This window comes from Pieris rapae, chromosome 9 (assembly GCF_905147795.1).
Source record: "Pieris rapae chromosome 9, ilPieRapa1.1, whole genome shotgun sequence".
Taxonomy (NCBI): domain Eukaryota; kingdom Metazoa; phylum Arthropoda; class Insecta; order Lepidoptera; family Pieridae; genus Pieris; species Pieris rapae.
This window is the reverse complement of record NC_059517.1, coordinates 7121096-7144527: the sequence shown is the minus strand read 5'-3', so window position 1 is coordinate 7144527 and position 23432 is coordinate 7121096. Positions and strand designations below refer to the sequence as shown.

The 23432-nt window shown below is 35.7% G+C and overlaps 4 protein-coding genes and 1 long non-coding RNA gene across 7 annotated transcripts; 3 read left to right on the top strand and 2 right to left on the bottom strand.

Annotated features, from left to right (window-relative positions):
• Nucleotides 1-1487: 1487 nt before the first annotated feature.
• LOC111003677 (solute carrier family 52, riboflavin transporter, member 3-A) lies at nucleotides 1488-7770 on the top strand. 2 transcript variants are annotated; one of them, XM_022274312.2, is made up of 3 exons: nucleotides 1488-1815; nucleotides 3265-3424; nucleotides 4662-7770. In XM_022274312.2, exons 2-3 carry the CDS (start codon nucleotides 3324-3326, stop codon nucleotides 5965-5967), a joined length of 1407 nt encoding a protein of 468 aa, XP_022130004.2. In that variant the 5' UTR covers nucleotides 1488-1815; nucleotides 3265-3323; the 3' UTR covers nucleotides 5968-7770. The 2 variants fall into 2 exon arrangements, with proteins under 2 accessions (XP_022130004.2, XP_022130005.2); XM_022274313.2 differs by lacking the exon at nucleotides 3265-3424.
• Nucleotides 5941-8924, bottom strand: LOC123689432. The gene is made up of 2 exons (XR_006750408.1): nucleotides 8810-8924; nucleotides 5941-5998 (listed from the first exon to the last, which is right to left on the bottom strand). It is a non-coding gene; the product is annotated as an uncharacterized LOC123689432 (long non-coding RNA).
• Nucleotides 8925-9151: 227 nt separating this feature from the next.
• LOC111003691 (riboflavin transporter 2-like) lies at nucleotides 9152-12207 on the top strand. Its single transcript, XM_022274341.2, has 2 exons — nucleotides 9152-10493; nucleotides 10870-12207. Exons 1-2 carry the CDS (start codon nucleotides 9429-9431, stop codon nucleotides 11074-11076), a joined length of 1272 nt encoding a protein of 423 aa, XP_022130033.2. The 5' UTR covers nucleotides 9152-9428; the 3' UTR covers nucleotides 11077-12207.
• Nucleotides 12208-13145: 938 nt separating this feature from the next.
• Nucleotides 13146-19743, top strand: LOC111003666 (glutamate receptor ionotropic, kainate 2). 2 transcript variants are annotated; one of them, XM_045629457.1, is made up of 9 exons: nucleotides 13146-13293; nucleotides 13898-14206; nucleotides 14309-14424; nucleotides 14846-15013; nucleotides 15778-16007; nucleotides 16398-16606; nucleotides 16811-16933; nucleotides 17527-17675; nucleotides 19525-19743. In XM_045629457.1, exons 1-9 carry the CDS (start codon nucleotides 13216-13218, stop codon nucleotides 19538-19540), a joined length of 1398 nt encoding a protein of 465 aa, XP_045485413.1. In that variant the 5' UTR covers nucleotides 13146-13215; the 3' UTR covers nucleotides 19541-19743. The 2 variants fall into 2 exon arrangements, with proteins under 2 accessions (XP_045485413.1, XP_045485414.1); XM_045629458.1 differs by lacking the exons at nucleotides 17527-17675; nucleotides 19525-19743 and adding an exon at nucleotides 18421-18581.
• LOC111003712 (neuronal acetylcholine receptor subunit beta-3) lies at nucleotides 19389-23051 on the bottom strand. The gene is made up of 6 exons (XM_022274372.2): nucleotides 22972-23051; nucleotides 22545-22735; nucleotides 21779-22093; nucleotides 21053-21306; nucleotides 20149-20356; nucleotides 19389-19647 (listed from the first exon to the last, which is right to left on the bottom strand). The coding sequence occupies exons 1-6, from the start codon at nucleotides 23018-23020 to the stop codon at nucleotides 19537-19539; spliced, it is 1128 nt and encodes a 375-aa protein (XP_022130064.2). The 5' UTR covers nucleotides 23021-23051; the 3' UTR covers nucleotides 19389-19536.
• Nucleotides 23052-23432: the final 381 nt, after the last annotated feature.

Below are 23432 nucleotides of genomic sequence, written 5' to 3'. Positions count from 1 at the left end.
GTCACGTGAAGCCAAGATTATTATCATACAAATTCCTTTGGCGGTACGAGCGGATATCAGCTACAGATTATTTGAAATCTATTTTCTAAGTGAAGTTTATAACTTCTATTTCCATTCTTTTTTTTACATCGCCTAATTGCTTCTTATTTAATATAATGATTTTTTATTATTATTATTTAGTTGTCTGATTACATTGATACTTAGAGGATGTAAAAAAACTAGGGAAATAAAGTATTTTGCGAATAAATGGGAAAGGAAAGGAACGGAAATTAATTAAGTCTGGAAACTTCGATATCGATATGTAAAATTCGTAATCGTGTAATTTAAAAAGCGTGAAGTGAAATCTGGCAATATTTTTTTTAAATTTTGAAGATTTCTTAAAACATGGCCCAACAAGAAGTGGTTGGCAATATTTTTTTTTCTTTTTTGATAAAATTACAAATGTAGAAACCTAATAATGAGTGTCACTTCACTTTGCCTAAATCACAGCTTGAATCCTGGCCATGCTTACCGCGACGTTTTTAATACACTCCATTCCAAACTTCTCCAACAACTCTTTTTAGTTCTCTGATGTTTTGTGGAGCAACTTGAACGGATCTTACATGTCTTATGAACGTCCCAGACATGATCAATTGGATTGAGAATGCAATTGAATCCCAATTGCATGTACATCGCCAGAACGTGTCATGCGTGACAGAGCGTCAGCTAGTTTAATCCTCGTAGAATTCCTTTGACAGTAGTGGGTTACGTAAAGTGCTTTTGTTTAAAATCCCTGTGTATTAAAAATATATATAATAGATAAACTATTTATCAGTTAGAATAACCCTAAGACTAATTCGCTAACATTGTTTTGTAAAATGAAATGTTTTAAGTTAATTCAATAACTGATGATAGTAACCTTGCGAGTCGAAAAGGCGAATTGAAAATGAAATAATAATAATTAGTATTTGCTGGGCACCATGTCTATAAAGTATGAATGTGTCGTCCGCAATTGAACGGCTCAAAAGATCCCAAAATCCAAATCCTCGCTAACGAATAGATTGAAATTCATACACTTCGTTGAAAATGATTCGTTCGCTCAATGAGCCATGAGGTCGCGGCGCGCCGTAGTGATCGGAGTGAATTTGAACTATGACTTATGAGAGAAAAGATTAACGAACGAACCAGATCTTTTTGTCAATGGCTCAGTATTGATTCAGATCTTTCCGATCTAGTGAACGAAACATGAATACTATAAAGCCGAATTCCAAAATAACGGTTACTTTGTGCAGATTTTGATGTCAAATATATTTTTAATAAGTCTTTTATTATCTACCTACAAACTATGTATTCATTTTAATATAATTTACTTGACAGTGACTGACATTAACTGTAATGAAAGATGTCATGAGAGTGTCAAAGTTAGCAATGGCACCATTTATGAAGCTGTCAGTTGTCAGTCAATTTTATTTTAGGTCTAATAACAAATATTATTATATTATAGTATTATAGTTATGTATTCACAATTCCCTTCATCAGTTTTAGTCAATCGTTAAACATGTGTTAGACGTCATCTGTGACCCCATGGTGTGGCAGTTTAGACGTCTGTAGACCACTTTTCTGTTTTATTTTGATATTTTCTAGTTTTATTTGAAAATTTCGCGCACCTTTGACCCTTCTAAATCCTTTCAAGACGTGTTTATATAATCTCCAACGCCTCAACTGGAGGATTGTACTTATGTTTTTGCCGAAGGACAAGAGTATTTAATAAGGCAAAATAACAGTACAAAGTCGAAATTCCAGTTGAAAATAATAATTTCTGATGAGTTTAACAAGGTAAGAAAATAGCGATTATTAAGTAATATTAAGGGAAAGGTAGCATAATTTTACAAATTATTTCACAATCTGCTTTGTAATCGCATAAATAAGACTATGTTTGTAAATTAACATAATGTTGCTATATTTGCTGTTATGCTTTGAAATATTATAAAATTTTAAAATATTACATTTCAACAATACCCAAGATAACTTCAACCGTATCCTCAATTAATTAATTCATCTTTTTTAAAGAATTATATATTTATGCTGCTTATGTTTAAAATGTCTTAAATAAAATTAACCTTGTGGTGAGTTGCCTGATAGTCATTAATACTATCATGATAATGACCTTATACATCTATAGATGTGTTTCATTCAAGCCAAACTTGGCTTACAAGTTCTTTTATTTTGCAATATATAGCCAAGTTATAAAAGTAAGAAGAACCAACACATAATTTATAAATTTGACTTTCTGAATGTAGTCCTTTTCTTGGTCTAGAGAAAAATAAAAAACTTAATTGTTAATAATTGTTTCTTATTACAACTACATAATATATTATATTAAAAATTAAGCATTCTGCACATTTGCTTAAAGGCATAGGATATTCTTTATAATTTAAACTATATCCATCAATATGTAGGCTAAAGCCCTATATGCTTATGCTAATATAGTGGAGCTACCTAGTGTCTATTATTTCCAGTTAAAGAATGAAAAAAAGTCGGTATATAATGGTACTACACAAATGTAATAAATTGTTAAACCTGGTTGCACCACTTTAAGCAAATAATCTTAATCTTGTCCTGAATTGTAATCTTTACTGCCTAGTCTTGCTCAATAGTAAACAACCTACTAACTAAATATTTAATTAACTAAAGTCTCACTATTCTTGATAGGCTTCTTCTAATATTATAGTTTGTGGCTTAAAAACTAATTACTTAATTATGGTATTCATTTCATCTCCTTATTGCTGCATGATTGGACAGGCTAATACATATGTATCCTAAGACTTATACTTATTATCAATTTAAAATGGGATATGACATTAAAGCAAATGTTATTTTTTTAATAGAATAAATGTATTTTAATTATTTAATTGGATAATTGCAATGTCATTCCTATTGATTTATTTATCAGCTGGTTTCATTATTTATATGATTTTGTACAATATCAGCAGTGCTTATCTAAAATTATTCACCAAATGATGTGCCGTGACTCTTAGATATAATTTTATTACAAGTCATATACTATTCTAATCTTTTATTACAATATCAACACGCAGTTAGACTCTAAATCCAAATGTCATTCAAGTTAAATTCCTAATAATATTTGAATGAATTGTTTAGAAACCAAGCACAGAATTTTGTTCAGTTATTTGAAATGCAAATTTAATGTCTTGGAGAATTCTTAATATGGTATCATCCTGTGACATACCATAATATTCTAGTAGTAAACTGTTATACGTTCAGCTGAGTGGTGAGGAGTCACGGCGCAAACTGAGCTAGAGGGCACTTAGTGTGTGTAGTGTATGTGTGGCATGTCATCAGCTGAAACAACGGCTGCGGCGGGCAGTGAAGACGCCCTGGTGCTCCTTGACCTCCGTCGCACTGTATCGCTTGGCATCGCCAGGTATGCTGACATTAGTTTTCACATATACTTATGGTAATGCCAGCTGCTTTGTAGCTCAGGGCGACCATATTTTTACATGAAACTTTTATGTGTAACACTAAGGTGTTTAAGTGTTAAGAGAACAGAAAGCTGCTACAAAATTTAAGTATTTCTTTATTACTTGAATATTGCTATGGTTTATTAGAGTTCCCATAATTTTGTGGGTTTAAGGGATTTAATTTACACGATAAATGAAATGTGTAAAACAGTATACAATATAAAGCAAGTTTTAAGAGTTTCTTAAAAATGCTTTTACTAACATTTCTTAATTCATATGGATTTTACATTTTAAAAATGATTTACAATAATGTTTGCCGTTATTGCGGATGTAGAATCCATAGCAGAATACAATTCACACAGTCAAAGAATAACAAAACATTTTGTTTTATGAATCAATTTTACTGCTTTGAGACGTTGTTTATTTAGGTCCCTATTCAGCTCCGATTCTTGGTATTGCAATTTTTACCTTCACCAAAATATATAGCCATTGTTCATATCTAAGGTTCTTGGAAAAACGTAGGCATTAATGTATTTAAGGGAAAACCAGTCGCAAACTGGTAGTTATTAGAACTGCAATAAGAACAGATAATTGGATTTGACTTACCAAATCTCTTATGGTTTCGAATTTAAAATTTTGGTGTAGGTTTATGTTATTAAACATCAACGATATTATGTTGAATATGAAACATAAAATATATTTTTTTAAATCTTTAAATGTTAATGTTAGCTGGGAAAGTCACGAAATATTTTAATTATTTTAGTACTATTTAGATCTAAATGATAAAGTAGATATACTTAATTTAAAAAGATTAATTTGCTCAGATTTCAAAACGGAACCCGCGTAAACAATTTTTTCTTTTTAAAATTTCCTCGTATAGGAAACGGAATTCTTCATGTTCAATGATAAATCAATAAAATGCTCCACATTTAAATCAATTGTACAATATAACTATGAGACGTAAGTCTAACTATTATTGTGTAATATGTTTACTTTATTAATAATACCATAAAAGTCGAACAAACATAAAATATGCGTGTTTTATTATATACTTGTGTGTGTGTGTGTGTGTCTCATCTGGTTTTAAGAACCATTTTTTTTCTATAATATTTTGTATGGGTTTGCGTTTATTTGTTCTTAATTTTAAAATTTCATCGAAATAAACATTTGAAGAAAGTAAAGCTTGATTTTTTTTTGTAGGTTGAGCGAGGAGAAAGAGCGTGCGCCGTGTCTGGCGGAGTCACGCGATAGCAGTAGCAGCAGCATGATGTGGGCAACGCGCCGCCGTGTGGCGCTTGATGTGCTGTTGGTATGCTGGGGGCTTGGCACTTGGCTCGGTGTCAATGGCCTGTTTGTGGAGCTACCGGTGCTCATAGCTGTGCTACCCGAAGGCTGGACATTACCTTCCGCCATGGTTCTTGCTGTGCAGTCTGCTAACATTGGTCTACTTATCTACGCATCGCTGCGCAATTTCTCGCGGATCTCTGACACCCATTGTATCTACGGTTTGCTCACTATCGGTACAATCGCCCTGTTCCTTAACTCATTTCTCTATTCGAAGACCGTTTACCTCGGAGGCACCGAGAGGTCAGTAGCTTTTTTGGCTTTAACGTTTTTTGTCGCCCTCGTCGGCTGCACGAGCTCGGTGCTTTTCTACCCGTACCTGCGCCACTATCGCGACATGTACCTCGCTACGTACCTTATTGGAGAGGGGCTTGGCGGGTTCACGCCTTCCGTTCTGGCCCTTATACAGGGCGTCGGCGGTGAAGTGGAGTGTGTGTTGAAACCTGACAACTCAAGTTACATTGCGGTGCGCCCACCTCCACTCTTCGACTCCACCGTCTACATCACGCTTCTTGGCCTGCTGTCGACCATTAGTCTCATCAGCTTCTGCATTCTGCACAACTACCCTGGGTTTGCATCGGAACGCGTAAAGGAGGGTGCGGTGGCTAAAGAGGACGAAGCAGCGCCAAGAGAGTCGCTGCTGCAACCGCAATGGGTCGGGGTGATGGTTTTAGTGCTTGTCTTAAACGCGGTCAATAACGGCATAATGCCATCGGTGCAGTCATATTCGTGTATGCCGTACGGGAAGCGCGCCTACCATTTGGCGGCGACATTGGGTTCAATGGCTAACCCGATGGCGTGCCTCGCTGGGGTGTGGCTGCGACCATTGGCGGGCCGTTTTCTGGCGCCGCTTTTGGGGTTGAGCGCCGCGCTCTTTGGCTATATCCTATTGACGGCGGTGCAGAGCCCAAATCCGCCGCTGGCGGGTAGCAAGGAGGGCGCGGTAATAGTGATATGCTGTTGGGTGCTGTGCAGTGGTCTAGTGTCGTATGGCCGTATGTGGGTGTATGGGTGGTCGCGACGCGGAGGAGCTCGCGGAATGAGGGTGTGCGGTGCGTTGGGACAGGTGGGCTCGGCGTTAGGATCGCTCACGTTTTATGCTCTTATAAACTACACCACCTTTTTTCAACAGACGCCCGACTGCCCCGCGCAGACGATATAGCGGGCTCTTTTGAGTGCTTAAAGCAGTGGTCCTGAAAAGATAACTTTCTTCGATATTGTTATATCTTTATGATAATTTTATTATTATTTAATAGTGCGGTTTTTTATGTTATGCTCAAATGAGTTTTGTCAACATAATATAGCACGTAGACTTAGTTGTAAGTAGGAAATTAAATTAATAATTAAAATGAGTTGATCTTTGTAATATATTATTAATGAATCTACTAATGGATACTGCCTTATGACTGCGGCTAACACCGCTTTTATCGTAATTTAAACATTAAACGTATCGAATACTGTATTGTCTCAAGCATAAAAATTATCTATGCATTAGCCTTAAAAGTTGTTGTTTATTTAAAGCTAATTTTTTACAAGATTTTTTTTAAGTAAGATGTTATTTATTTCATATTACCAAATTCTTTGTTTTTATACTTTATTTTATCGAAAATATTATTTTATCTATGTAATCTATTGCAATAATTGTGCCTTTTCTCTGGTTCTGTGCATGGTTTACGCAATGTATTGTATTGCGATTACTCGTCGAATATATACGTAGTGGACGGTGATACAAATTAGCTAGAAGTAAGGTTTACTAAGAAGGCTGTTGAAATCTTAAACCTGGGATGATGAAAAATATTCCTTTGAAGACTTGCCGACACCGGCATCACGAATTTGAGTTATTTAAGGATTATGTTTTAAGTACTGGTTATTCGGAGTAGAGTATGGTTTGTGGTTATTATGGATATGATAGTGTCGGCTCAGTGCTGACAGAGCATTAGCATTAAGGATGATGAAGCAGTATTAAATATGTTTTTAAGTTTGTCGGGAAAAGTGTCACCTGAGTAAGACTTTTATTGTGCACGTATATTGTTTCCAATTTCTTAACTGTCAGCATTGCTTGAGACTTCAGAAATATTTTAATTTAATTTTAATTATTATTACTTTGTCGTTTAGCACATGTACTTTTAATTTATTTTTAATCTCAACTTTAAGAGCACGTTTAAATTGTTACCGATTTTTATACAATAAGAATTTGGGCAAAGCCTGTTTGACCAAGTCGTAAAGATTTTGTTTTATGAATCGGCGATTGGCTTATTAGATAGTTGAATAGCAATTCAATAGACTCAAATAAAGACTTAATTTTGACTTATGGTATGAACATTTAGAGTAGAGAGTTAGCGCTCAATATGATACCGTTATACGGGAGTCACAGTACGCGTTGAATCTCTATACCCTTAGATCTAATACGTTTACATTGATATAACTTTTTATTTATGTATAAAAATTTCGTACTTAACAGTTGACATTAGATGACCTTGACCGAAATGTCCCCGAATGACGTGACAGGGATGGGATACCAGTAGTGGCAGTGCATAAATCTTTAATTTTAATGTATTGTAATAACGCATAATTTTTTTCTTGTGTTGTGCAGTCGTTATATCTGTCCTCCAAATCGTCTGTAGAAATATTATTATGCCAATTGGGAGAACTTATAAGCATATAATTCATAAGAATTTAACAAGACGTAGTGAATGCGTTCTTTCTTATTGGAAATTGCAATTAATATGAAATGTAATTTACCGTAGCAACGTTCAGCGTTTTAATGAAAAAGCCTACATATGTTATAAGTGAATGTTCCAATTGGCGATAATAAATACATAGACACTGTTTATTTATTTATATTTATGGTAATAATGTTCCAAAGTAACATTAATACAGTGAGAGTAGAAGTAAGCCGGATCATATACAATTGTTATTTGATTTCAGATACTATGTAAAATAGAATATATTTATTTTAAGGTAATTCAGTGGTTTTATTAATTGCCATATTTAACTATCGATTAAATATGTTAATATGGGTGTAATTATCCATAAATATCTTACCATATTAATCTACTAATAAATACACTATAGCATACCATAGGAGTGTAATAATAAATTAATGAAGTTAACGATATTATTGAATTATTTCGTTTATACTTAGTTTGGATGCCTTTCCTTATATTATATACTTGTTTGAGGTAAATGATACTCATTTGTATTTCAGTACGGTAACAAATAGTATGCTAGTATTATGAGAAGCGGATTTAAACACGTACAAAAACAAAAGATTAGAACACTTACAAAGTACTTTACACTTTTAAAATTTACTGCGGGTAGCATAGTAACGCATCCGTTCCGCACGAAGTCTTGGAAAAAGTATCAACTATTAACGATTTTTTTTGTAAGGAATCTCGCTGTTGGTCTTAAGGGCCTTTACAGCTCAGCACGGGCTGTTTTTGCGAGCTTAGCTCGGCCTGAAAGGGGGGTTTCCCGCGACTCGCGCAAGGCCGTCTCCTGAGAGACTCGAACCTCGGCTTGAGCCGTCGCTATTAACGCCTTTTGCTTCGCCTATATAATATAGGTTTCTGCTCCAAGATGGCGTCAGTCCGTTAACAATAGTTTAATCTCCTACTTCGTCTACCGCTACTATTACAAAGTAAGATTGTAGCTTTTCAACACAATATAGTCATATTTAAATTTTATCTCCTCGTCGAGCGTAGGCTATATGGTGACCCTACTCCAGCGGTAAAATACCTATGAATTTTCCTAAGATAAATCTTTTTTATGAGAATGTGTCGTAGTTAGTCTCGCCCAATGTTCTCAACGCTATTATAAATTATTTTTTTGTAATTTTCGTATTTTTAGCAAATCCATGGGTTCTCTGTTCTTGTTAATTTTAATGCGAGTAGATAATGTTAATACATGTGTATGTACCTTATTTCTGATAATACTGAAAGTGTTAAACCGCACTGATAATAAATAGCAATAGGTTTTATTGGATATAATATAACATTACTTACAGGTAATCGTTCCGAGTGTACGATACAACTGCGAGGTGAAAAATGCAAAATATTTAACGAAATACATATATTAATTGCGATAAATTATCATTCTGATAAATTATCATAGTGATAAGTTAAATGTTTAAATTACATTCGTTTCTGAGTGAAGAAGTGTGTGCCAAATTGTGCAATTGGTGATTAGTTCCAAAGTCTGCTAGGAACCATGCAAGTTGTTCCTAGCTGATTATCTACGCGACAAGCTTGGAGAACAAAACAGTCTTTGTATAGTAGAAATTGATATTTTATATTAAATTAGATGCCTATTAGATTTATGATGTATAAAGTAGTATAATATATCTATGCTCCTACATGTACATAAAATATTGAGAATACAATAGTTTGTTGTTTCTCATATTTAAGTAACCATATGTATATCCAACTTTGGAACACAAAGATGAATGGTTATCAACTAAGACAGATAATTCGAATTATAGATAAGATCATTGGATTGCAAGCCTTAGTAATCCATTTGTTTCAAGTAGCTATATAATATATAACGTTTTCCATAGGTAATCTAAAAGAAATAGACGTTAACAGTGTGTAAAGCACAGCACGGTCGGTGACTTTTTAGGTCAAAATGTTCATGTTTGGTCGGCGCGTGTCCTTGGACCTGGCCCTTCTCATATGGGGCTGGGGGTCATGGCTCGGAGTTAACGGTATCTTTGTGCAATTGCCGCAGCTCGTCCAAAGATTGCCTGAACAATGGGCCTTAGGATCATCAGTCACGGTGGCAGTGCAAATAGCAAACAGCGGTATTCTCATCTATGCCTTTGTAATGAGATTCCTGCCGAAGATCACTGACGCTATGTTCATCTACGGCCTGCTGACCGTGGGCACAACGGCTCTCTTCCTTAACGCGTTTCTTTATACAGAAACTGCATACGTCGGTGCTACAGAGAGATCAGTGACGTTTATAGTTCTTACTATTTTCACTGCTATGGTGGGGACAACCAGTTCCGTTGTTTTTTATCCATACATGAGAAACTTCCGTGAAATGTACTTATCTACGTACTTGGTTGGTGAGGGCTTCGGAGGGCTGCTACCGGCGATTCTTTCTCTCATACAGGGTATTGGAGGGCCACCAGAATGCCGGCTGTCACCAGATGGCAACTCGATGGAGGCCATTTACCCGTCTGCCCGTTTTGATTCAACAGTGTTCTTGTGTATAGTGGCATCTATATGTGCCACAAGTATTATCAGTTTCTTCTTCCTTAACAATTATTCTGGTTTTGACGACGAAAGAGTATCCCAGGATGAAAAAAAAGAACTGGCGAAAGAAAACACTGAGGTCGCTGAGGAGTCTCAAACACAAGTATCACAAGAGTCTATGTTAGACTCGTACTGGGTGGGGTTGTTTATACTGATGGCTGTTATTAATATGTTCTTCAACGGTTTGATGCCATCGCTGCAAACATATTCGTGTTTGCCGTACGGAAGACGTGCGTTTCACTTGGCCGTCACTCTGGGTACCATAGCCAACCCGGTTGCATGTCTGGCGGGAGTGTGGTTCAAGATGGCGGGTGGACGTTACATTGCAGCGATGCTGGTGGTCAGCGCAGGGCTCATTACCTACATAACTACAACCGCCGTCATGTCACCTACGCCGCCTCTCTACCAGGAGACCAGTGGTGCTGTGATTATTGTGAGTATTTCATACCTAGTTCTAATCTAATTTTTTTGGTTTATCAAAAAAAAAACAAAAAAAAAACAAAAATTACCTTTATTAAGTTTCTGGTCTTAAATATACATTTATCGTTTGAAAATGTATCCATATGTTGAGTACTAGAACTTATATATTTTTTAAATTTGATTGTATTCAATATAATGTATGAAATGATCAAAACGACTTCTAGATATGTTTAATTTAATAAATATATATTAATACTGTAAATTGGTCTTCAGTCATGATTAATCAATTTAGTAGGTTCATTATATTAAACAAATTTTAAAAATCTATTCATAATACTACTGTATTTTTTATTATTATTATATTTTCGTAATTTTTTTTAATTCAACAGGTTATCGTATGGGTGGTTGCCAACGCGCTGATGTCGTACTCGCGCATGTGGATATACAGTAAGGCCCGGGAGGGTGGCACCAAGCCTATGCGGATCCTTGGTACTATTGGTCAGCTCGGATCAGCGTTGGGCTCCTTCACCCTGTTTTGGGTCGTCAACTTTGGCAACTTCTTCGAGCAGGCACAGGACTGCCCCATGCCGGCATAACATTCCCACGTAACGAGAGGAGATAATCTACGTTTATCTGTTAGCTTTCTATTAATTAGTTTGTTAGAAAGGTCTGTCAATCTATGCGCTTATAAAATTATTACGATCTGTGTACGGAATTTTATATATTTACAAAACCTATATGCATACCAACCTAGACAAATATTGTTTATGTTGCATTAAACTAAGGTACAAGTAGCGGCACGAAACTCTAGCGCTGACCGTTATTGCGCAGAAGTAAAAAATAAGGTACCAGAGGGGGGCTAGCGGAATGAAGAGTTTCGATTGGCTCTCCAGTCGCATTCCAGCAATCTCCTCCACATATTGGCCAGCGCTAGACTTACGTGCCTATAATAGTACAATACTTAGAAATAGGTTTTTGACTGTTTAAATATCAAGTAGAAGTCCAAATAGGAGACATGCACCACAAGTATACACACGATTCATATTAAGTATACTTATTTTAAAGTTCATAATGTGAAATGTAATGTAAAATCACAAGGTTTTGATTGTATTTTTTTGTTCTTTGTACATTCCTTTCAGTAGATATAATTATGTGCAATTTGTATATTTCATCTAAGTAAATATCTTAGCTATTGAAACAATGTATAACTGTTCGTAATAGAATCATTTTTATTTTATAAAATTAAATGAGGGTCATGAGGGTGATCCCAAAAATATTTTAACTCCGCTGATCTGCGCATTGTTAATGAGTCGTTGTTGAGCTTTAGTTGGGTAAAGTTAGATGCATTTTTATATATAGTGTTTTGATAATTTCTTGTCAATAGTTACGTCCTCCATTTAGACTATTATAGTGAGTGTTTTTGTGCGTATTCGTGAACTATTATTGTAAGGCAAGGTACAGCAACAGTCTAACCTCTTTTTGTTCCCAAACTAAGAATTTCTCCACATCCTTACGGCTGACGTCATTTTGTGCCTTTCGTTCTAATAATGAGCAGTACATTGAGGTATGTACCTACTCATGACTTATTTTAGTATAAGATTATGCATCGACGGCCACCGAACCGTTCTTTGTGATACAATAACATACATAAATCTTAATTACTAAGCTAAAGTAATAAGTCTATTTTTTTTGTTATTTACTTGAAATATAAAAGGTATCTTGTAAAACTTCGTTTTATTTACAGTACCGAAACCAATATGGTCGCTATAAACTTTAGATGCCTGGGAAAATTACATATACCACGAATAACAACAGTGCATATATTTTATTATTCAATTAATTGTCTATTAGACTTAATTATTATTAAATTCAGATTTCTACTAAGTATAAAGTACGTATTATTCTTCAGCGCATGTTAACCTTTTAAAGAATTTATTGCAATATCGTTGTTATTAAATGTATAAATTTAAGTGGGTTTAAAAGAATCTTTATTAGGTTTTGAGTACTAGCTGAGTGGCGTAACACAGGTAACCTTACGCCATGACAGATGACGTATTATGTCACGTAGCCAAGTGTACGCGTGGCGACGTAAGATAATTTGGAACACAAAACCTAACGAGAAAGGTTGCCGGCAAACGGTCTAACTAATGATTCATCACTGATGATCAGTTAGCGTTATTACTCGTTGAAATAATTAGAGTTAAGTTTTATCAGATCGGTAGAAAATCAATATGATTTGTAAGTAATAACGTAATGGGTAAATTGGACAAATAGTTGATTATGGTGGCTGCATTGCATGCCCTAATTATGGAGCATTTAATGAGGGTAGGAAATTGCTTAACAAACACTTTGCATTTCATTCATCAAAAAGTATAATAAAGTCTTATTAATCTAGTGGCGCTCATACAGTTAAAACGCAGTTGTTAATTCCATTACCGGTTGAAGAATGGATCTCTCTTCGTTCATATTAGCATATTTTTCGTCCAAAAATCTATCTTTGATAACCGCGTTCTTGTGTTGGAGCCCAGGTACAATGACGATGAATAAAATATATATACATAAATCAATTGGCAAAACACTAAACTCAGTAAAGATACCAGTCATCATGAATATTGGATTGATGACTTGTGTTTTTTTCATGTTTTGTAGGTGACATATCAAATCTACAATTGCGCACGAGGTCTACGGGAATTCGCCTGCGAGTATACATTAGCGAATTTTCCGTGCTACCTGAGATGCCGGCTTACCGCATCTTCCGCGAGGGCATGGTGCTTGACTTGAGCTGCCCTCATGCTCATCTGATTCTTAACAAGGTTTATAGCAATAAAATCTTATTCATGATTAATGTAACCAGGAGTTTTAGGAAGGAGTATGACAGAGTATGACCTGCAAAAAGAAAATATGATGATCCTATAGGAACTGGTTTTGCCATGATATGACGCATTGCAATATTACCATAATTAAAAAACCCTATGAATATGACTAACTTTTGCTCTTTTTTATCTGACAGAACTTCTGACTTTTACGAATTACCTAACTATTGTTTTAATGATATATGTATTCAAGAACTAAATATTGAATAATCTGTTACTGTAATTGATAATTGTTTGTACTACGCGGTAGATTTAAATAAATGATAGTTTCTTATTAACATAAAAGTTTTGTGATCTCAATTGTATTTAGATATGTATTGCACTTACCTCTTGCAATGCTGTAAAATGAATATAAAATATGAATGAATAAATTAAGATATTTATAGTCTACAAACTAATAGTATTACATTGAAATGTATTTTATATTTACATACAGTAAAGTTGTTTGAACAATATAAATCTAGACCGAGAACAAAGGAAGTGAATTGCTAGTAAATACCCTGGCATGTTATTATTTTTTATAAATGTTGATTTATTCTTTTAGGCGTCGGTGAGTCGTGCTTTTAATCACCGGCATTCATGGCTCTTATTGCCTGAAATTCTCTCCAACGATACTGACTTAGTTGATGTCCTCCAAGAAACGGTCATCCTACCAGATGCAGATGTCGCTGTAGCTTTTCCAGATAAATTGCTAGATGTGTACCGAGTTAAGATTGAGCAACCTATCACCGTGTTGGACATCGGTGGCGGTTATATCAATTCGGGGAACTTGGATAGTTTATGGGCTACAATCCCCACAGCAGTAAAACGGAGAAAGAATTTGGGCCAGATATATCTAAAATCAGCTACTATTGTAAGTGTCAGTGGCTACAGAAACGATATTATATGGCTTCAGGTATCAATCATACTCCCTACAAGTACATATTAAGTTAATCTATTTTATTTCCTTAAATAGGTAAGCCAGCCGCAACATTTCAAAGGTTGGTCAGATCTCAACGATCGCCAAATTGATACGTTTCCAAAACTTACATATCCCCTTATGATGCTGTTAGCTGAGGATCTCAACTTCAGGTACCTATTTAGTTTATTTTATTCCATACTAAGTGTTTTCAAATCTTTTTACTGCGAGTTATATTCGTGATCAACAGGTTGAGGAGATTTTTAAAAAGTTAATTTACGAGTTCACCCAACCCAGCCGTCTCGTAGGTAATCCCATGGAATATTCATTTTCACACATTTGTGTGTTTGTCTTATCTTGTATATGTTTTTAATCTCTATGTAATGCAAAACTTATGTTTACATAAATTGTCATACATTTTAGATCGATGATTTTATAAACTAATCAGTAGATTTCGTAATTTGTATGATAATGTAGACTTAATAAATAAATAAAAAAAGAGCGTACCAATTCCTGAAAACGCCCTCTGGTATTTTTTCTGTATGTGGATAATTTGACCTGAATGAATTGAAGTTTAAAATGTATTGTTTACAGATACAATATGAAACAAGTCGAGTTATACGGCGAAAAGCAGAATGCGTCGTTCAGTGGTCTGGCTGGACTATTGCAAAGAGAGGAGGTAGAGGTCGGTGTAGCTTCCATGTTTCTGCGGCGCGACCGATGGGATGTACTGCACTATTGTTCTGAGACGGTGGAACTTGTGTAAGTAAAAGTTCATAACTGGAGTTATTTTACCACTATGACAGAACTGATATATTTAATGTTTTGCCTTTAATAAATAGACGGGAAATTCAATTACCATCAACTGCCAAGTGAATGGTAGTTGATGGGAATCTCAGAGCTTTCGACCATTAAATTATGAAATGAAAACACGTCATACTCATATAACAAAGACGTGAATTTCCTATTTTAATTTGTATTAATTGAATATTGAATGTTCCATCAAAAACTTTACTTAGTTACGAACTGCATAGACACTGCATGCAGAACATTTTTCGATTTATGTCTGTATATAAGTCTTGCCCACATGTTTTATCTATACTATTAACGCAGTAAGTGCTCTTTTCTCGGATCCGAGTGAAGCGGGGCCATAGCAGCGGTGCAGCCCACTCGGATATGTGCATACCGTTCACTTCTTTAAACTATTGCTAGCTCTCGGATCCGAGTAAGGGCACCCGACGAGTTGTATGCAGACTACTCGGATCCGAAAAATGTTTTTTTTTCATAAAATAATAATATACATTCATACATATTTTCAAACATTCATATTTACTTAAACAAAAATCGCAAGAAAAAGTTTTGCTATTACTATATATCCGATGTTTAAGCATTCAATGTTATCTAATCTTTTTTTATATCATATGTACATGTATGTCAAGTTGACTTAAAAAAGTAAGCGCCTGAATATGTATGGCAGTTATTTAACAGCCAGGCGTAAAAGTTTTCACATTTTATACGTTTTTCAGCGGCGCCTTCATATTCCGTCAACCTTCGCAGTCGGCGGTGTCTAACGTGTTCCTGCTTCCATTTAGCGGCGGCGTTTGGGCAGCAGTAGGCGCGGCTTTTGCCGGTGGCGGTGCACTTTTAGCGGTATTGGGATACGTAGCACGGCGTCGTCAGCTTCCTGATGAAACTGCAGAACGGCTTACTCTATCAGAAACCTTCACTTTCGCTATTGGGGCGGCTTGTCAACAGGGTACAATAACATTTTTTTAAACTAAGCTGCGTTTGTGTTGTAAATATAGGAACGTCTAGAAAGCAATCTATTATTTTTTTATAAGTTTGTATAGTTATATAAATTACTGGTTTACAGTCCCATTTAATTACTTTATTTTATTTTATTTATTGAGAAAGATTTACAGTTTACCTATCACAAAAGAAAGAAAGAATTAACTTACTTAAGTATGTATAATATACTTTCTGTATATTTAAGCTAAGTGATTCCAGGTCCAGTATTCAGAACTCGAAAATTTATGGCAATCATAATCGACTACGGGATAATATTTAGAAATTTAAACTTCAAATATATTTTTTTGTACTTATTAAACGTACGAGAAATTAATTGCTTAACTGGTTGTACCTCCAGGTTCAGATCTCTCTCCAGAGATAATATCAGCACGCATCCTAATGCTCTTCATGCTGTTATCGTCTGTGTTTGCGTTTACATCATACTCGGCCAAGATCGTGTCAATCCTACAGGCGCCAAGCGATGCCATACAGACCATTGATGATCTCACACACTCGCCAATGATTCTAGGAGTTCAAGACACAACATATAAAGAGATCTACTTCGCGGTAAGTTTACTTATTATAAGTATAAAAAATACTTGAAAGCAAATTTGCTATGAAATTAGTTCAGGCTTTAAGAAATATTATAAGGCATACAAAAATGGATGTATTTGGAATTCTCATTAATTAATAATTTTTGTGTGTGTGTGGGTGTGTGTGTGTGTAAAAGCTCCCAGTGGTTTAATGAATCGAAAATATGATATATTCTAGGAGAGCACGGACCCGGCAACCCAGCGGTTGTACAAGCGAAAATTGCAGCCACAAGGCGAACATGCCTACCTCAGTGTGTGGGATGGTATTGCACGTGTACGCACTGGCTTATTTGCCTTCCAGGTACATAGTACACGAGCTCAAGTTACTTTATTTATTAAGGAAACTAAACATATAAAATACATTGGACATATTCACAAATAGTTTCACTGATTAAAAATATAATACAAAGAAAAACAAAGCATGACAACACAAAATTAAGAGAAAGACAAACATACTGGTAACTATAATAAAGAAGAGAGATACAAGGCTTAGGACGTTAATAGTTTTAACTTATTATTTAATGAACCAGTAGATGAGTGCGAGAAAGAGTCGATATTAGTGGTAGAATCCAAAGTAGAACACATCCTGTGAAGAGGCTCACGTAACCTAATATTGGTACTATTATGTAAGCGGAGAATCTGTAGATCACTATCAGTATAGTAAGGATGACATAAAAGGTAGTCATAGAATTTGATGTACACAATATTTTGCAAAACAAATTTATATTTCTGATTTAGATTTTAATACACAATAATTGGAAATTGTTGAATCGTGTAAATGCTTAAGTTTAGTGGCACATTACTAAGTAAAAATAACTAAGTATTGTTTAACAGTCATTAATAAAAAATATAATTTAGTAGAATCGTGCCTAAGAAAAGAAATTATATTCTAAGGTTGAGCTGAACTCTGGTTATGGCGTCATCAGCCGCACCTATACGGAGCGAGAAAAATGTGGCCTAAAGGAGATCCAGGCCTTCAAGCTGCCCATGGTTTCCGTGCCAATTCGTAAACACTCAGGCTATAGAGACCTCTTCGCTGTGAGGTTAGCTATTATTTTCTATATACTAGCTGAATAACTTAAAATGACGAACTCGTTAATGTACTATTGGTGCAGAGGGTACCATATAGAAAAAAAAACATTTTTTCGTCGTTCATATGAGGTGATTAGTTTAAGTACGCTCTACTAAGAACTAAGAACCATTGTTCTTGAGAGTTCTTCAATTTAATTCAGAGTACGGCACACAAAACTCATCAATATTTAAAATGTTTCGGTACACTTTATTTATTTACAATAGAAAATGTATTTTAATTCTAAATAACTTAGAAACTGTGGTTACACGTTACTTAAATACAACTTTTGCGTATTAAAGACTGCTGTCAACTTCTCTCCCGGAACTACACTCAACTGCAGTGAGGGAGTATACCGTTTATTGAAGAGAAAACAATGAAATTAATGAAATATTAATAATAATGTAAAAAATGTGAGCCGTCACGGGACGCCTGGCAGATGTGAAACATCGATTTTGTAAAAGTAATATGCAGAAAAGAACAAACTGTGTAGGAACTAAATATGTTATAATGATAAAATAAAATATTACGATTTTTTTCCAGATAACGATGACTATTTGTTGAATAAACATTATTTTCATTAAATATTTTTAATGTGAAATTTACTACTGCATTTAGACTGTATATCATATAGCGTGGCGACGCGTCGCCACGGCATGCGTCGCCACGCCACGGTTTTACGTGCGGCTATAGATGTTTCACATCAATATGTATATCAGATTGCGGTGGCAACGTGAGGCGGGTTTAACAGAACGAGCGCGTCGTATGTGGATGGCCCGACGCGTACGTTGTGAAGCGGGCGGTGGCGGGTTCGTTAGCGTCGGGCTAGGTGACGTGTTGCCAGCGCTTCATGCGCTACTCACTGGCGTCGGTGCTTCCCTATTACTGCTGCTCGCTGAATTACTTACGCGTTTCGTCCAACGGCGACACGACTAACTCAACACGTAGGTCCTTACTTAAAATTAATCTAATCACTGTTCACGCCATCCAATCACCTAAGTCCTCTCTGTCCTCATTTTCTGTCCTAACCGCACCCTTAAACACCACTCTGTCTCTTTTATGAATTATAATTTAGCATTATGGTAAACTTCACACTTCAACCCATACCCATACTCGTGAACGGGTGCTACTTGTGGTGACTTAATACTACAACAATAATATTTTGAGTTACAAACAACTTCTGTAAGGCAAATATTGATGGCTATAAACTATATATATACTTGAATTCGTGTATGCGGTGATGTTAGTTGTTTCGACTATGTATTTGTGTGATGATCCCACGAGAATGTAAGTGCGTGCTCCTATTTGCCTCCTGCTGATATAGGGTCTTTGACAATCTGAGATAAATTTTTCTTTTCAATTTATGTTATTATTCTTGTATACTTAAGATATCATGTGGAACATGGTGTAGTGGATGCAGCTCTTTACAAACTTTGCGAAAAAAAATTGGTGATTAAAAAGAGTGGCGGAGAGTTTATTGCTAGTTCTTCTCCTTCGTTCTACGCCCTTGATTTGAGAACTGGCAGTAAATGTAAAATTAGAAGCATTTAATTCTATTGGCGTAGAGCATGAGTTCAGAACGATCAGTGGTTTGCATAACTCATTCTAAATTTTAAAAAACCTTGAATTCTTGAGAATTTCTAAGCAATAAATGAATAGTTGTGATTAGGCAGTAAAAGAAAATTCGTTAACCGTTTTTCTTATATTTAAATTGATATGAATCTCAAAGGGTCATTAGAATTTGTTTAACTAGAAAGATTAAACATAACTGTTTATATTTACAATACATGCTAACAATAATGTTCCCAAAAATATGCATACAGATATGAGCAGCATTAGATATAGACACATAGCAGCACGAATAGAGTGAAGATCAGCAAAGCCTGGATCAGCAGGTCCAAGAGCCTCGCAGCCGCCGCCCATGCGCTACATTCCGCCTCTCCCCCCTGCAAGAATTGCTTATAATTTTATCTTAAGCATAAATGTAATTATAACTTAGCTCTTTGTAAAAAATATGGGTTTGAATAAAGTTTTATTGTCAATATTTCTTGCCTCATTTAGTAAGAGAGTGAACCACAGTCAAACCTGTAGAACATAATAGTCTGGATTCTCTTATAGAATTGGAGACTTCATAAAATGTTTGGCTACATATAACTCATTCAGAACCTCAGCGAATACTAAATAATTAAATAAAACTTTTTATAAAATAGATGCAGTAACCAGTCAACACTAATGCCGAGATCTATAGAGCGTACTTTGACTTAGCTCGAACTTTACTTAGACTTTGGTAAGTCGTCGATTTCGTGGACTTGAGACTAAGCTAAGCCAACACTCCGAGAAATTCGTAGTTTTCTCTATAAATACCAAATATGACTTGACTCGAAAGTTTAGTCTGAGCAAAGTGTAAGTACGCTCTATAGATCTCGGCATAAAACCACCGTGCATACCTCAGGTGGTGTGAGTGTGATAAAAGTAGAGGCAGTCGTGACAATTGTCCTGAGAATATGTGGGGGCGGAGTGACACAGCGCGAAACACGTAAAACCAAAGCCGCGCCAGCAGCCGCTAAAGCGCCACAGATGCAAGTAGCACTCAAAAGAGACATGGCGCGAGGGGTCGACGCCCCGCCTGGTATTCGCACTAGGGCAGATATCAACCTGCAATTTATTTTCATAGTACATAAAGAATATAAGACATGCTTACGTAAAATAGTTGAATGTTTTAATACACATAAAAGGCGTTGAAATAACGGTGAGAAAATGGTTTAATTAGTAACTGATAAACTTAAAAATATTAAAAAGCAATATTTAATATTAGCACTGATTCGTTTACATTATATTTAAATTTTACTATTTTACTTTTAAATTTACTACTAAAGCTAAATCTATATAGTTATATATATTAGAGCAGTATATTTTAATGACAACACTTTTCCATGTCAAAATTATGCCCCTTCTGTAAAATTAATCTAATTATTAACTTCACTTCGCTGATTTATCGCTTTTCGGGGCTTTAACAAAATTCGTCTGGCAACGAATCAGTACTTTACTGTGCTGTGAGGAAAGGGGACCCATAGTGTATATATGATAAGTCAATAGACAATTTCAAAGGGTTTCTAAATATACATTTAACCTCTTCACCAATATGCTGTTCATATTCCCAGCGAAATAACACTTGAGAAAGTGATCGCCAAACATACATCTTATAAATGGTCAAAGGAACAAACGCTCAAATTTCTCTACGCTCTATAGATTATCAATTAGCTTCAACATTCTACTGGTGACGAATCACAGTACTTTACACAAGATAAACTGTTCGATCAATTGAATAGTAATGTTAAAATATTATTTTACCATAGAGAAGCTATTGCCGCTGCAGCGGCGCATAAAGGTGGTCGTGTATTAGGTGGCAACATCGTGGCCGCAAGCAATAATATAGCCGAGCCGGCAAAAACTGCGCCCACTGCAAGCGTGTGTGCTGCTGCTCTTCGACGTAAAACTAATATCCACTTGACAATGCGGCGTTGGAAGTCTTCATTGTTCAGTTCCATTTCCGCTCCCCTCACACGCATCAACTCCCATGTGCCAGACTCAAACACTGTCGCATGCTGAAAACCATAGATTTTATGACATTTAATACATTCATTGCAGTCTTGTCACAGCGTTTCCTCACTAGTATAAAGTGCGTAATAAGTGGGCAGAGACACCTAACAGTTTAAGCGAATGGCAACGTGTGATCCTTTCTCAATTCCCTTATAGTAAGGGTGTGAACCAGTTGCTGTGAGGGAAGTTAACCCATAGATACGCAATATATGATTGAGTCAATAGACAATTTTATAGGTTTTTTATAATATACCTATAAATTCTTCATCAATCTTATATAACGCATGTGTTTACACGGAGTCCTAGGACCAGTTTCCAGCCGAAAAACACTATAACGAAAGAGCAAGATCGCCAAATATACATGTTATAAATTAAATTAAATAAAATGTTATGTCAACGGCAGAAACGCTGAAATGTCACAATAAGAAGTAACAAGCTCTATACATTATCAATTAGCTACAATATTAATTAACTGACCTGTAAGTCACTTAAGGTAAGCAGCATCTCATCTGAAGAATGCGATCTGGAGCCGAATTTGAACACAACTTCTTGCTGGTCCTGTGGCCAGTCCGTGAGTTGCAGAGTGAGTGGGGCAATAATGTCAAGGCGTATAATCCAATAGATGTGGCCGTCGCTGGAAAGACGAGCACGGAGGCTGGTGTCACCCTCAGTACCCAGTGTGGCTACACTTAAAACCCCCACATCCGGGACCCACAATCGATCAGCGCCAACCAGTGCGCTGTCACATCCCCAATCCGTAGCGTTCCATATTACTCGCTTGTCATCCCAATTCTACAATACGTTCGAATATTGACTTGAAACAAGCATTTATGTTTTTGTTTATTTTGACCATGGGTCTCTTGTAAAGATCTCTATCTTTTATGATTGTATCTCCTGCTTTGCTGTAGGTACATACCAATAAACATCTGAGCAATTAGTATAGATTTTTCTTGTACATAATACATATATGGATCATTACAAAATAATAGAGACCCAAGAAAATTTAATTGATGAAGAGAAGAGAAGAAAATGTAGATCTCGCTTAGCAGCATTAATGAAGCTATTTCCCTTTTTAGTAGTCAAAAGAATAAAGGATAATTAAAATTAGACAAATAACTAACACAATTTTTTGCAACTAATTAAAAAAAGCAGTAAAAAGGCAGTTGCATTAGGCGTATTATATTAGTTAGAATATGTGTTCTACTACACATAACAACTGTAAAAGTTACGTCAGAGAGCTTACCAAATGTAAGTCCGCTAGCAACCGCACGGTGGCGCTACGCTCGTAGACTGCCGCGTGGCGCACGTCTAACGCTGTCTTAACTAGCACCTGCCCCTCCGGCGCTACTTCCCGATCATATTCTGCAAGTAGTATGTCCAACTGGGACGAAAACGATGTCATATTGGCACATCCACACCAAACCCTCTTGCTTCCTAGAAATACTCATTTCAATTTAACTAAGATCTCCTTAAAAGTCAAATGCTCGCCTCTTTTAAAAAAAGAATTATATTGATAAACAAGAAATAGATATACAAATACGTTTTGCACTTGCGTAGGTGAAAAATGGAATTAACCTTCCGTAATAATGGAAGTTATATTCCATTCGTTTCAGTTAAATGAATTTTGTATGTTAATTAAATTAAACATTTTAATAAAGTGTTATAATTACCAAAGAGCAGAAGGGTTGCAACTAATAACGCAATGTGCGCGGCGGACATTTTGTTTCAACTGAGGTCTGTCATGTTCGCGCTTACTTATGGCTCTCAACATGTCCAGCGTATCCAGAATTACATTTTTGATAATAATATTTTTATATTATCAAAAAAGTAAAATAGTAGGCTTGGCCATAGATATTTTAATATCTATGGCCAGGCTAGGCCGTGTAATCAAAGCTGATTACACTTTAAAACAACCAGTGATTAACAACAATTCAAATAACCTACGTAGAGGTACTTCACGTCATTAGCCCCGCTTATTTTATAAATGTCGGTTCAATAAATAAATAAATGAAAAAAAAAAACCTTTTTTACAAATGACTTGACACAAACCAATATAATTTAAATAATACATATAGCATTAAAAGTTTGTGAACCATCGGTTATGACCACTGCGTGGGCGCAGTATCAGAAG